The sequence below is a fragment of the Tiliqua scincoides genome, chromosome 1 (genome assembly GCF_035046505.1).
Source record: "Tiliqua scincoides isolate rTilSci1 chromosome 1, rTilSci1.hap2, whole genome shotgun sequence".
In the NCBI taxonomy this organism is placed as follows: Eukaryota; Metazoa; Chordata; class Lepidosauria; order Squamata; family Scincidae; genus Tiliqua; species Tiliqua scincoides.
Genome location: NC_089821.1, coordinates 209,029,026 through 209,040,115, shown reverse-complemented (window position 1 = coordinate 209,040,115; position 11,090 = coordinate 209,029,026). Strand labels below are relative to the sequence as shown.

Genomic DNA, 11,090 nt, shown 5'->3' with positions numbered 1-11,090 from the left:
CTTTTTACTTGGTGGTAACTTGGTTAATTTCCATGTTTTGTTTTTGTGTAGTGCATCTATCTCTTCTTGTGCAGCTCTTTTCCACTTACTTGATTCATCTGCAGGCATTGCTTCCACTTCTTCCCAGAATTCTGGTTTGCATTCTGGCGACGACCTTGCGAGGTAGGTCAGTCCAAATCGTGGAGGTGGTACGCCTTTGTTCTCTCAGGATGAATGTCTGGGTTCTGCTGGAACCTGGTCTGCTCCTGCAGCAACTTCTGGCTCCAACAATTCCTCTTCCCCATCAGTCTCCTCTTCTGCTGCTGCACTGGACTTAGACTTTGGTGATGAGGGTTCTGGTATGCTGTTACGGTAAACTGGTACATACATGAGTTCCCCATTTGTCTGTGACAGACCATTAATGAACCTTTTACCTTTGTCAGCTCTCTCATTCTCAGCAAAGTATAGAGCATGCCTAGTGGTCACCTTTCTGGTGTGCATGTCCATAACTTTGTAACCTTTTGTTCCTGGAGCATATCCTATGAAGAGACCTTCTTCAGCTCTGAGATCTAGCTTGGACCTTTTCTCCTTTGGAACATAAGTATAGACTTTGCTGCCAAACACTCGAAGATGCTTCATGTCTGGTGCTCTGCCATGCCACAGCTCAAAAGGGGTTTTGTTGTCTAAAACACCCTTAGTGGGTAGTCTGTTTTGCAAATAGTTGGCTGTGACTATTGCTTCACTCCAAAAATTTGTGGGTAGCTCTGCATCAGTTAGCATGCATCTAACCATTTCCAAGAGGCTTCTATTTTTGTGTTCTGCAATGGTGTTCTGTTGTGGCATGTATGGAACAGTCAATTTATGTTTGATTCCTTGGCTTTCTAAAAGTGACTTTGTGTGCTGTGAGGTGTACTCACCACCATTGTCTGTCTGTAATGCACCAGGATTCCTTCCAAATCTGTTCTTCACCATAGCTAGGTATTTTCTGAGCATCTCAGGAACTTCACTTTTCTCTCTTAGTAGATAAAGCACTGTATATCTCGAAAAATCATCCACAAATGTTAGTACATATCTATAGTTCACTAGTGAGGGACTGGGCATTGCGCCAGTTAAATCACTGTGTACAATTTCCAAGACTTTGGTGCTGCGCTGTTCAGTCCTCTTTGGGAAGGATGGACTGACTGCCTTGGCTTTGATGCAGCATACACACCTGTCTGGATGGTTTTCACAGTGTTTTACCTTTATTCCTTTTGCAAGGTCCTTGTTTTGCAAGTCTAGGACTGCGGTTGTGTCCCTGTGTCCCAGCCTGCGGTGCCACAAGTTCAGACAATCATTGGTACAAGTTTGTTTGGCATACATCAGCTGTTCTTGCTGGTGCAAATCTAGAAAATAAACTCAAAGCCTTGAGCCATTAAAGAACCATCACTGTTTCTTGTTATGGTACAGCTGTCCTGCATGAAGTTAACTGTGTATCCATGTTTGGTTAATGTTGATACACTAAGCATGTTGCCATTTATATTGGGAGAATACATAACTTCATGTGCTGTGACTTCATTTATCTGATCATCTACCACACAATTTAGCTTTACTTTTCCTTTTCCATGAATTTCAATTTTCTTTCCATCAGCTATAGTAATCTGACCTCCTATGCTGGTGTCCAATTCTTGGAAAAAGCACTGCCTTGAACATGTGTGGGAGGAGCATCCTGAATCTACAATCCATGTTTGTTTCTCTAATTTTTGCTCCTTCCTGCAACAACCATGTTTCTGTGTTTGGTTTGAGCTGTTGCTTGTAAATCTGTGAGTGGGTCTGCCAAGCCCCCTTTTCTTCTGGCTTGGGGCTGAGCTTGGGTGTTCTTTTACACCTGGCTGTTTTGAATAACAATAGCGAGCCAAATGGCCTTGTTTTCCACATTGGTTGCATTTCAGGGGTCCTTTGTTTAGCTTACTCTCTGCCCTGTAATTTGATCCACACTCAGCCAGGTCTCCTTGCCTATAGTTCGTGCATTCTCTCCTCAACTCTGCTAATATGTCTTTATACAGTCCTCTCTCTTCCACTTATGATGACTTAAAACTCCCAAAAACTGATTCACTGAAGCATCCAACAAGATATGCCACTCTTGATCCTCTGATAGAACCATGCCAGTGAGTGCAAGATCATGAAAAAACTGGGTCATCCTGCTACAGTACTTATCACAGTCTTCTTTCTTTTCCAATCTGAGGCAACACAAATCATTAATCAAACTGAACTGGTCTTTCATTCTGACCAGTTCAAACTGTTCAAACTGAAAAGTTCGAATCAAACTGAATTGGCCTTTTCAGCCACACTAGACACTGTTCCAGAACCACCTTTCAGAGCGCAATACCATAGTCTTTAGAGACTGAAGGTTGCCAACTACATGGTCTTTCATTCCTGTTTTTGAATAGGTTTCAGTTAGGATTGTAACCATCTCTTTTGCTGTTATTAGCCTCTTGGAAGTAAGGCAACTGAAGCTCAGTTAATGATCTGAGCCTTCCAATCTGCCTGATCCCATTGTTCAATTGCAGCCTCTCAGCTAGTTGGGTGCTCTTTATTTAGAGCAGGCAAGGCTCCATACATTTGTATTTCTGCCTTTATTCTACAATACCAGTTGTGGAAGGTTTTGGGGTTTAGCCTGACCATTGGTTGTATGGCTAAGGCTTCCACATCTGTTCCTTCTGCCATCTTTTACTTAGCAAGCAAGTTCAGCCTTACACAAGTGAGTGGGGAGAGATTCCAAAAAAATCAAAAAAGCAAAAATAAAAATTCTTCCAAGGTATCTGGGCTTCCTAGTACATAGTCCCTGGGTTTCTTAGTGCATGGTCCCTGGGCCCATAACCTGTTGGAGGAAATTTAAAGTAGTTTCCTCTTTGGGGGAAAGCAGAGTAGCTTAAACCCCCCCTTTTTTGGGTATCACCCCAGAGAGCCTCCCTCACCTGGCGGAATGCTATTCAATGAAAAAAGACAGAGGCAATGGCTTGCTAAAGTTGCAAAAAGAAGTTGTTTACTTACAGTTCCATTGAGTGTACATTTAGCAGCTGATTAGGACCAGAGGTTCAGCTATTACTTAGATAGCAAGGCCCTAGAGCTGCCTCACCCTGCATGCCATGTGCTCAAGATGGCCTGGGCACAGCAGAGCCCTGCTGTGTGCCATCTTAACAGGTCAGTGGTCAGAGAGCAAGAGAGGGAGTGCTCAGAGGAGAAGGGAAGGAAAAGGGTTAGGGCCACACCCCACAAGGATCACAGAGAGAACAGGTAGAAAGGCCAGATTCACTGGACAGCATCCTGCCCCCTCTGGACAGCAGATGGAATTGTACCAACTCGAACACAAATGACGTCCTCCACACACAGCCTCCCCCATCTGTCCACAGCCAATTGACCAATCCATTCTCACTTCCTCACCCAGAGCCAGCCCATGTGCCCCCCATCCTCCCATACCCCCCATGATCTAGCTCAGCACCCTCTCCACCCCCCCAGGTTTCCTCTTCTTCTCTGCCACCCCCTCTTCCTTTCCCAGGCAAGGGAGTGGAAAGAGAAGGCACAGCAGTGGAAGGGGTAGGCGGACCCCACCAATCTGCTTCCTGAGGCACCTGCTTCAAGTTGGTCTCACGAATGGGCCCGATCCTTGCCAAAGTCCTTGGCCCCACTCCTCCTCCCCTGTATTTGGAAGTTAGTCCTCTATTGAACAGCTTGTTAACTGCCCTCATTGGAGAGGCCAAGACGGACTGGTTTGGGATGAGGAGCTCCCTTCCCCTCCCCCTTTCCATACTTCTCCCAGCGGCCAGCTGTGGCCAGCAAGTAGTCCAGCTGTTCATGAGACCTTAAGGCCACGATCCGTGCCCACTGGGGGGGGGAGTCAGTCCCGTGGGACTCAGTGGGCCCCATCTTCAAGGAAATACTTTTGGGACTGGACGGCAGGGCTGTTCCCCTAAACACCTTTCCTTGCGAGGAAGCGAACTCTGAGACCTGACAAGAAGGTCCCCTGGCAGGGCCTGCTTCTTTCCCGACTCAGGGCGCGGGACTGTGGCTCAGGCTGCAGTCCCACCAGTAATGACTGGGGAGCAAACCTCGTCCAGCCGGAGGGGCTTCCTTCGGAGCCAGGCATGGCGAGGATCGCGGTGTGCGCCCCACTGCTGGTCTTTGGTTTCAGGCAGGAGATCTAACCCGGGGAGGGGGACAAACTCGCTTCTGTCCGGCTTCTCCCCAGTGGCTTCTTCCTTTGGCTTGCCGAGGGTCAGCGGCATTCACACGGACCCCCACGGCCACTGCCCAGCCCCTCTTTTCGCACTGCAGAGCCGATTGCAGGAGTCGCTCCGTGGAAAGAATCGACTTCGTTCCGAGACGAAAAAACGCACGATGGGTCTTTGGTGGCTGGACTCGGGCAGTTGGAGCCACGAGCCGGGGTTTTCCCCCCCACCTTCAACACCCTTCCCTTGAGCAGTGGAATCACCAGAATGACTGGAAGCCAACTCCCAGTAATGCCAGTGGAACTGGCTTCTCAGTAACTGGTCTGAGCACTAAGGCTGCAATCCTAGCCACACTTTCCTGGGAGTAAGCCTCCATAATGGACATAATGCGACTTACTTCTGAGTAGACGTGCATAGTAGACATGCAGCATGTCTGCTCAGATGTGAGTCCGATTGTGTCCAATGAGGCTTTCTCCCAGGAAAGTGTGGCTACGATTGCAGCCTTAGAGCCCGCTCTTAGGCACGTCTACTCAGAAGTAAGTGTCATTATAGTCAATGGAGCTTGCTCCCAAGTAAGTGTGGCTAGGACTGGGCCCTTAGTCATCTACTTACTGGAATCTACGGAGCAGGCAAGTATTACTTCAAGACCAGGGTGTCTGGAGGCGGGACTGGAAAGTTTCTCAGTCTCCCGGTATGATCTTCGGTCCGTTTCCTGAGGACTCTTCTTTCTTTCTTTCCTTCCTTCCTTCCTAAAAAAGGAGCTGCAATTCTTTCCCAGTTTAACATTCGCGGGTCATCAATGAAAATAGATCCACCTAAAAATGCCAGGAGAAACTCTTGAAAGGAGGGCGAGGAGGTGCTTGCCAGTATTTCACCCCCACAGACCAAAGCAAAATGTCCTTTTCGTAATTGCCAGCATTAATTTCTCCTTAAAAGAATACGAATCATCGCCCTCCGACACGTCCGGGTGGATGCAGCAGACGGGGGAAGGAAGCCCCACCAAAGGCCCGTTAATTTGGGCATTATAAAGTGGGAGACGGGGGGGGGGCAGAGAGAGAATAAGTGGCTTATTCGAAGAAAACGGCCGCTTGTTTGAGAGAGAGAGAGAGAGAGAGAGAGAGGCTATGATCCTATAAACTTTCCTGAGAGTAAACCCCATTGAACACAATAGCGCTTACTGCTGAGCTTGTGCCCTACGCACGTGGAACTAGCCAGTGCGACCTGCACAAAGCAATGAAGCCGAGATACCCCGGGTTTGCAAGCAACTGTTGGTGGAAGCCCTCCTCCACTCATTGATTTCAAACTAGTCCAGTTTAATGCAGGGGGTAGCGCGAGCTCTAGGTAAGGCGGGGGAGAATTGCCCGATTCACATTCCACGTCAAGCATTTCCTTTACAGTGCGATCCTGTCCCAATATTAGCAGATAAACCCCACTGAATTCAAGGGGGACCCACAACCCAGTGCGGGTGCAGAGGACGACAGCGTTAAACCGTTTTATTTCGGCGGAGATTATCGAGGCAAGCACGTCGCATCTCTCAGCAGTGAGTAAGTGTGGAAGGAGCGCTGCTGACATCCAGGACTCCGTTTGCTTTCCACGCAAATTCAACAGGGGTCGAGGCACAAAGAAGCTCAGACCCTGTCCAGCGGCAGCGAGGGCCCTAAATTCAGGGGCTGTGAAGATCACTGGCTTGAGAATGGTGAAACGTAGATTCACCAACGTAGAATCAACGTTCTCGGGAAAAGGACCAAACTGCTCCTCTATTTCCTATGAGGCTACTCATAGGTGTAAGGATTTTCCTGGGTGTGTGTACGTATGTGTGTTCACGGTGCAGCCCGATCTTGGTTGGAAGTAAAACCCACTCAATTCAATTCGGCTTCCTCCGTAGCCAATGTGACAAGCAGCCCAATCCTATCCCCACTTTCCTGGGAGTAAGCCCCATTGACTCTAATGGGACTTACTTCTGAGTAGACATGCAAAGAGTGGGCTGCAACCCTACCCACACTTTCCTGCGAGTAAGTCCCATTGACTCATGGGACTTACTTCTGAGTAGACGTGCATAGGATTGGGCCGTTGGGCTGCAACCCTACCCACACTTTCCTGCGAGTAATTGACCCTAATGGGACTTATTTCTGAGCAGACCTGCGTAGGACTGGACTCTAGGTCTGTAGCCTTCAGGTTGGATCCGCAATGACTTTTCCTACGAGGGACTCCAAACTCTGCTCCCCGGGTCCTGGGAAGTTCAGCTCATTGTTCCTGGCTCTCAGCTATAGCCTCGTATTCTTTCTCCTCCCTTAAATTCACGGGATGACTTTACATATAGCGGGGGGGGGTTCCCCCCTTCTCTCCCCCAGCCTGTCTCCGGGGCTCCGTCAAACAGCGGCCAGGATGGGAGGGGAGAGCCGTGCCTCCTGGAGCCCGGAGGGCCCGCGGCGGAGGTGTCCCAGGGTGGCTGCAGCGCGCATCTGAATGGGGCCGCCCCAGCGCAGGGCGTCCTGCTCACAAGCCCCCTCGGAGCCAGGAGGGCTCCTTTTGTCTCCGCGCTCGCCGGCAGCCCCTATAAAAGCCCCTCTTCTTGCGAGGGCGGCTTAGATCGAGCGCGCACGCAGCACACCAATCAGCTCCCCGGCCAGGGAGGCGGGGAGCTCTTTCTCTCCGGCGTGGGCTGCCGCCTTCTCCTGGGCAGAAGCGCTGGAGGTGGCTCCCGGCTTGGTGGCTGCCCTGCCTTCCTGAGAGGGGGGACCCTCGGCTGCCTGCCCCCCGCCCACCAGGACCATGAATTCTGACTCCAGCTCGGTGTCCAGCAGAGCCTCCTCGCCAGACATGGACGAGCTGTACCTGCGGGACCACCACCATCACCACCACCACCACCACCACTCGGTATCGTCCACGCAGAGCGAGGTGGGCGCCAAGGGCTCGGGCGAGGGTCTCCCCAGGGCGGGCTCCAAGGGCGCCCCCGGCGAGGGCGGCAAGTACAAGATCAAGAAGCAGCTGTCGGAGCAGGACCTGCAGCAGCTGCGGCTGAAGATCAACGGGCGCGAGCGCAAGAGGATGCACGACCTCAACCTGGCCATGGACGGGCTGCGGGAGGTGATGCCCTACGCGCACGGGCCGTCGGTGCGCAAGCTCTCCAAGATCGCCACGCTGCTGCTGGCGCGCAACTACATCCTCATGCTCACCAGCTCCCTGGAGGAGATGAAGCGGCTGGTGGGCGAGATCTACGGCGGGCACCACTCCGCCTTCCACTGCGGGGGCGCCGTGGCCCACTCGGCGGCCGGGCACCCCGCCCACGCCCCCGGCGCCCTCCACCAGGTCCACCCGATCCTGGGCGGCGGCCCCCTGCCCTCCGCCAGCAGCGCGGCCTCCCTGCCCGGCCTGGGCGCCATCCGGCCCACGCACTCGCTGCTCAAGGCCCCCGCGGCGCCCCCGGCCCTGCAGCTGGGCGGCGGCTTCCAGCACTGGGCAGGCCTGCCCTGCCCCTGCAGCATCTGCCAGGTGCCCCCGCCGCCCCACCTGTCCGCCCTCAGCACCTCGGCCAGCCTGGCCCGCCTCTCCACAGAGACCAAGGACCTGCTCAAGTGAGCGCCGCCGCGCCGGCACGGACTGGGCTACTTCGGGCACGGACGGACCCTGGCCCTGGGGGGCGAGCAGGAAGAGCCCGAGCAACTCGAAGCAGCCCCGCGGGCTGGCATGCATGCTTCTCTCCTCTCCACGCCGGGGTCTCCCCTTCCCTCTCGCCCTCCCCCTTCCCCTCCCTCGCCATCTCATCTTGTGCATTCGTTGTAACGAGGGGATCTAGTGTAGCAGGAAAGGATCTGGCAAAGGTACCGTTTTTAGTTGAATTCTGGGGGGGGGGGTTGCTTTATTTCTTCAGTGACTTTGAAACCCCTGTGGGTTCATGGGGAGGGGGAGGAACAGGGGAGAAGCGTCAATGTAAATATCTCCCTTCAAAGGGATGGGATCTTCTTTGTACCCGTTCACAGCTGGACAAGGGATCTCTCCTGGGGTCTGATTTCGGGGTTTAGGATCTATTGCCAGCACTTATTTGGAAGTAAGCTACCGGACTTGAAATCAATGGGCACGATCCAGCAAAGGGACAAATACTTTTAAGGCACGATCCTAGGTGCGTTTCCAAAGGTCCATTTAGTTCCATTGACTCATGAGACCTGGGGTTGCAGCCAATTCATGGGAGGGAGGAAGGAGTCCCATTGAGATCAGCCGGCTTAGCCTCGAGTAATGCAAAGGATTCGCCGATTCGCCCATTGATTTCAACGGGAGAGCCCTCTGAAATAAATGGGACCCCTGAACTGGGGTGTGCTCAGTGGGACTTACTTCCAAGTGACTGCCTTTCTGGACTGGAGAGATGAGGCGACGAACTGCCCGTGGGTCCGAGATCCTTGGGCTTTAAGCCGTTTTATGCTGGACACGCACCCGTGGAAAGAGGTGCAGACGAGTGCGAGGCACGAATCGGATTGACTAGAATTCCATTTGAACCCAGTTCTGCTGGGACCCCCCAGGAACTCGAACTTCTTGTAGTTTTCAGACGAGACGTTCGTTCTCGGGAGAATGCGCGCGTGGGGCTGCGGGTGTCCCGCGTGGCGGCCACGGGGCGGGTTTTCCTTGTAACAAGGATTTAGGAACGAACGAAGGCTGCAATCCTCTCCACATTTCCCTGGGAGTCAGCTTCATTGACTAGAATGGGGCTTACTTCCGAGTAGACAGGCGTGGGCTTGGGCTCGGAGTCGCGACCCCTCGTAGTTCCCGCGCACCCTTCCTACCCTCTGCCAGGCGAGTCCCGTTCTACCGCGTGGGTCTCACCGTGGCCTGGAATGGGGCGGGGAGCTCAGGGTGACCCATCACTGGGTTGTAGGGCAGCTCGCCCCAAATTTCCCCGAGTTCCAGCACAGCCTGTCTGCTCAGAAGTAAGCCCTATTGTACTAAGGTGGGTTTATTCCCAGGCACGTGTGTTTAGGATTGCAGCTGGGTTGGCTGCTGCGCCCTCTCTCTCTCTCTCTCTCTCTCTCTCTCTCTCCCTCTCTCTCTCTCTCTCTCTCTCTGCAGGCTGGGTCCTTCTCTGACTCCCTCCCGGGAACTTTTCTCGGGTGGATCTTCCTCTCAGTTTCTCTCCCTCCCTCCTCCGGGGCGCTTGCTTGAAGCTATTTTGTTAGGGCCTCACAGACAATGAATGATGATGTGTCTTTATTTTTTATATATTCTCGAGAACGATCGATATATTTATTATGATGGACCAGTGTTTCTGGATGAGATTTCAAATTAAAAAGAAAAAAAAACCCAACCAGATCCATGCTTGTTTTTTGTTTTGTTTTGCTCTCCTTTCGGGTTTGCCTTTACACACGTTGCAAGGGGACGGGACGGGTACGAAGTTGGCCGAACGGGGATGGACTCGGGACAAACAACCATGCGAGGCTCGAGAAACCCCCCATCTGTGGATCCCCAGCCGGATCAAGAAAGCCTTTGCCCTTGAAGGCACGGCTGTTCGATTCCGTGGGCCTTACCCCCGAGGAACCGTGCCTAGAAGATCGCCCTGCACGTGTGAATAACAGCGTGAGCTTCCGCGTGACACTTGAAGGTCGGCTCCCATTGCAATCAGTGGGGCTTACTCCCAGGGAGGATATCAGCCCCAAGCCCCCCAATGCAGGCGCCACTGCTTTCCCCATCCGGAATCTTTCCCGCAAAGAATCCGAATCGGAGCTCTCCGCTAAACTAGCGATAAAATCGCTGGCGTCCCGCTTGCTGACCCACTGATTTTCGACCCCCCAACCGCTGGCAACAGAGGCTCGTTCCCTTTTGAAGCAGGAATGAAATCTCTCTCGTTTTCTAACACCCATAAAATGACTGCGACACCAACACACAATGGACAGGCTCGGCAAAAACAAGTGCGGGCCAGCAGAGGGGCGTCATAAATCAGTGGGCTTTGTGTGCCCCAGAGCGAGTGCGGAGGCCCAACTCCCAGTCAGGAGGGACCCTCGATCCGCAGCTCTCCGGGCAAAACTGAAAGCTGGAAGGAGCCCCCGATGCAGTTGAGTGGGCGATGTTGACCTTGGGGTGGGCGCAGAGCTGTCCTCAGAACCACCCATCCAAGTACCCGCTCTGCGCTCAGAGACGTGTGTTTCTGCGACCCTGAAAGTCACGCCAAGTGGGGCACGACCCGAAGGCTTGTTAGGCTCCTTTTCAGAGACTGCCTTTGCTCTCTGCGCGATCTCGGGGTGGACACGAAGGGTCCAGGGCAGGGTGACCAGACCCAATGGAGGACAAGGTGTCTATACCTTTAACCATTGTACAGCAGAGGGAATCTTGGCAGGTGCAGCTCTTCCCTGTTGAGCTGCACTTGCCCACATTCTCTCCTCTACAGGCACTCTGTCCTCCGTTGGGTCTGGTCACGCTGGCCCAGAAGGACGACATTGGAAGTGACCTCTGAACAGCTGGATTGACTCCCTTCCCCAGTCAGTGCTCATCTGTGCCGTACTGGATCTGTGCTGTGCTGGATCTTCTCTGAGTCTGACTGCTCCTGGGTCCGAAGAAGCACTCGCCTTGCCGGGTTGGTCTGGCGTCACTCCGCGAAGGGGAACTTCGTCTCCTTGTCTAATCCCATCAGAGGCTTGGCTGGTTGGAATCGCCACTTGCTTTCTCAGTTGGAAAACCAATCAAACAAACCCAACAACTCTTGGGGTGGACTCGAGGTAGTTGTCTTGGGACTATTCCAGAATAAGTGGGGACAGCCAGAAGAATTCTTTAAAAATATAGAGTCACTACCACGCTGGAATAGCATCAGGCCCTTGTAATTAAAAAAATCTATGTAATAAATTCTGTGAGATATAGTTTTAAATTTAATAATCAGTAATATAGTGTTTAAATTAACCATATGAAATCAACAGTGGAGTGTTGTGT

At 52.6% G+C, this 11,090-nt stretch overlaps 1 protein-coding gene across 1 annotated transcript; it reads left to right on the top strand.

The window, feature by feature from the left end:
- The first annotated feature begins 6,956 nt into the window (after window positions 1–6,956).
- Window positions 6,957–7,763, top strand: OLIG3 (oligodendrocyte transcription factor 3). Its single transcript, XM_066611230.1, has one exon. It carries the CDS (start codon window positions 6,957–6,959, stop codon window positions 7,761–7,763), a length of 807 nt encoding a protein of 268 aa, XP_066467327.1.
- The last annotated feature ends 3,327 nt before the right edge of the window (window positions 7,764–11,090 follow it).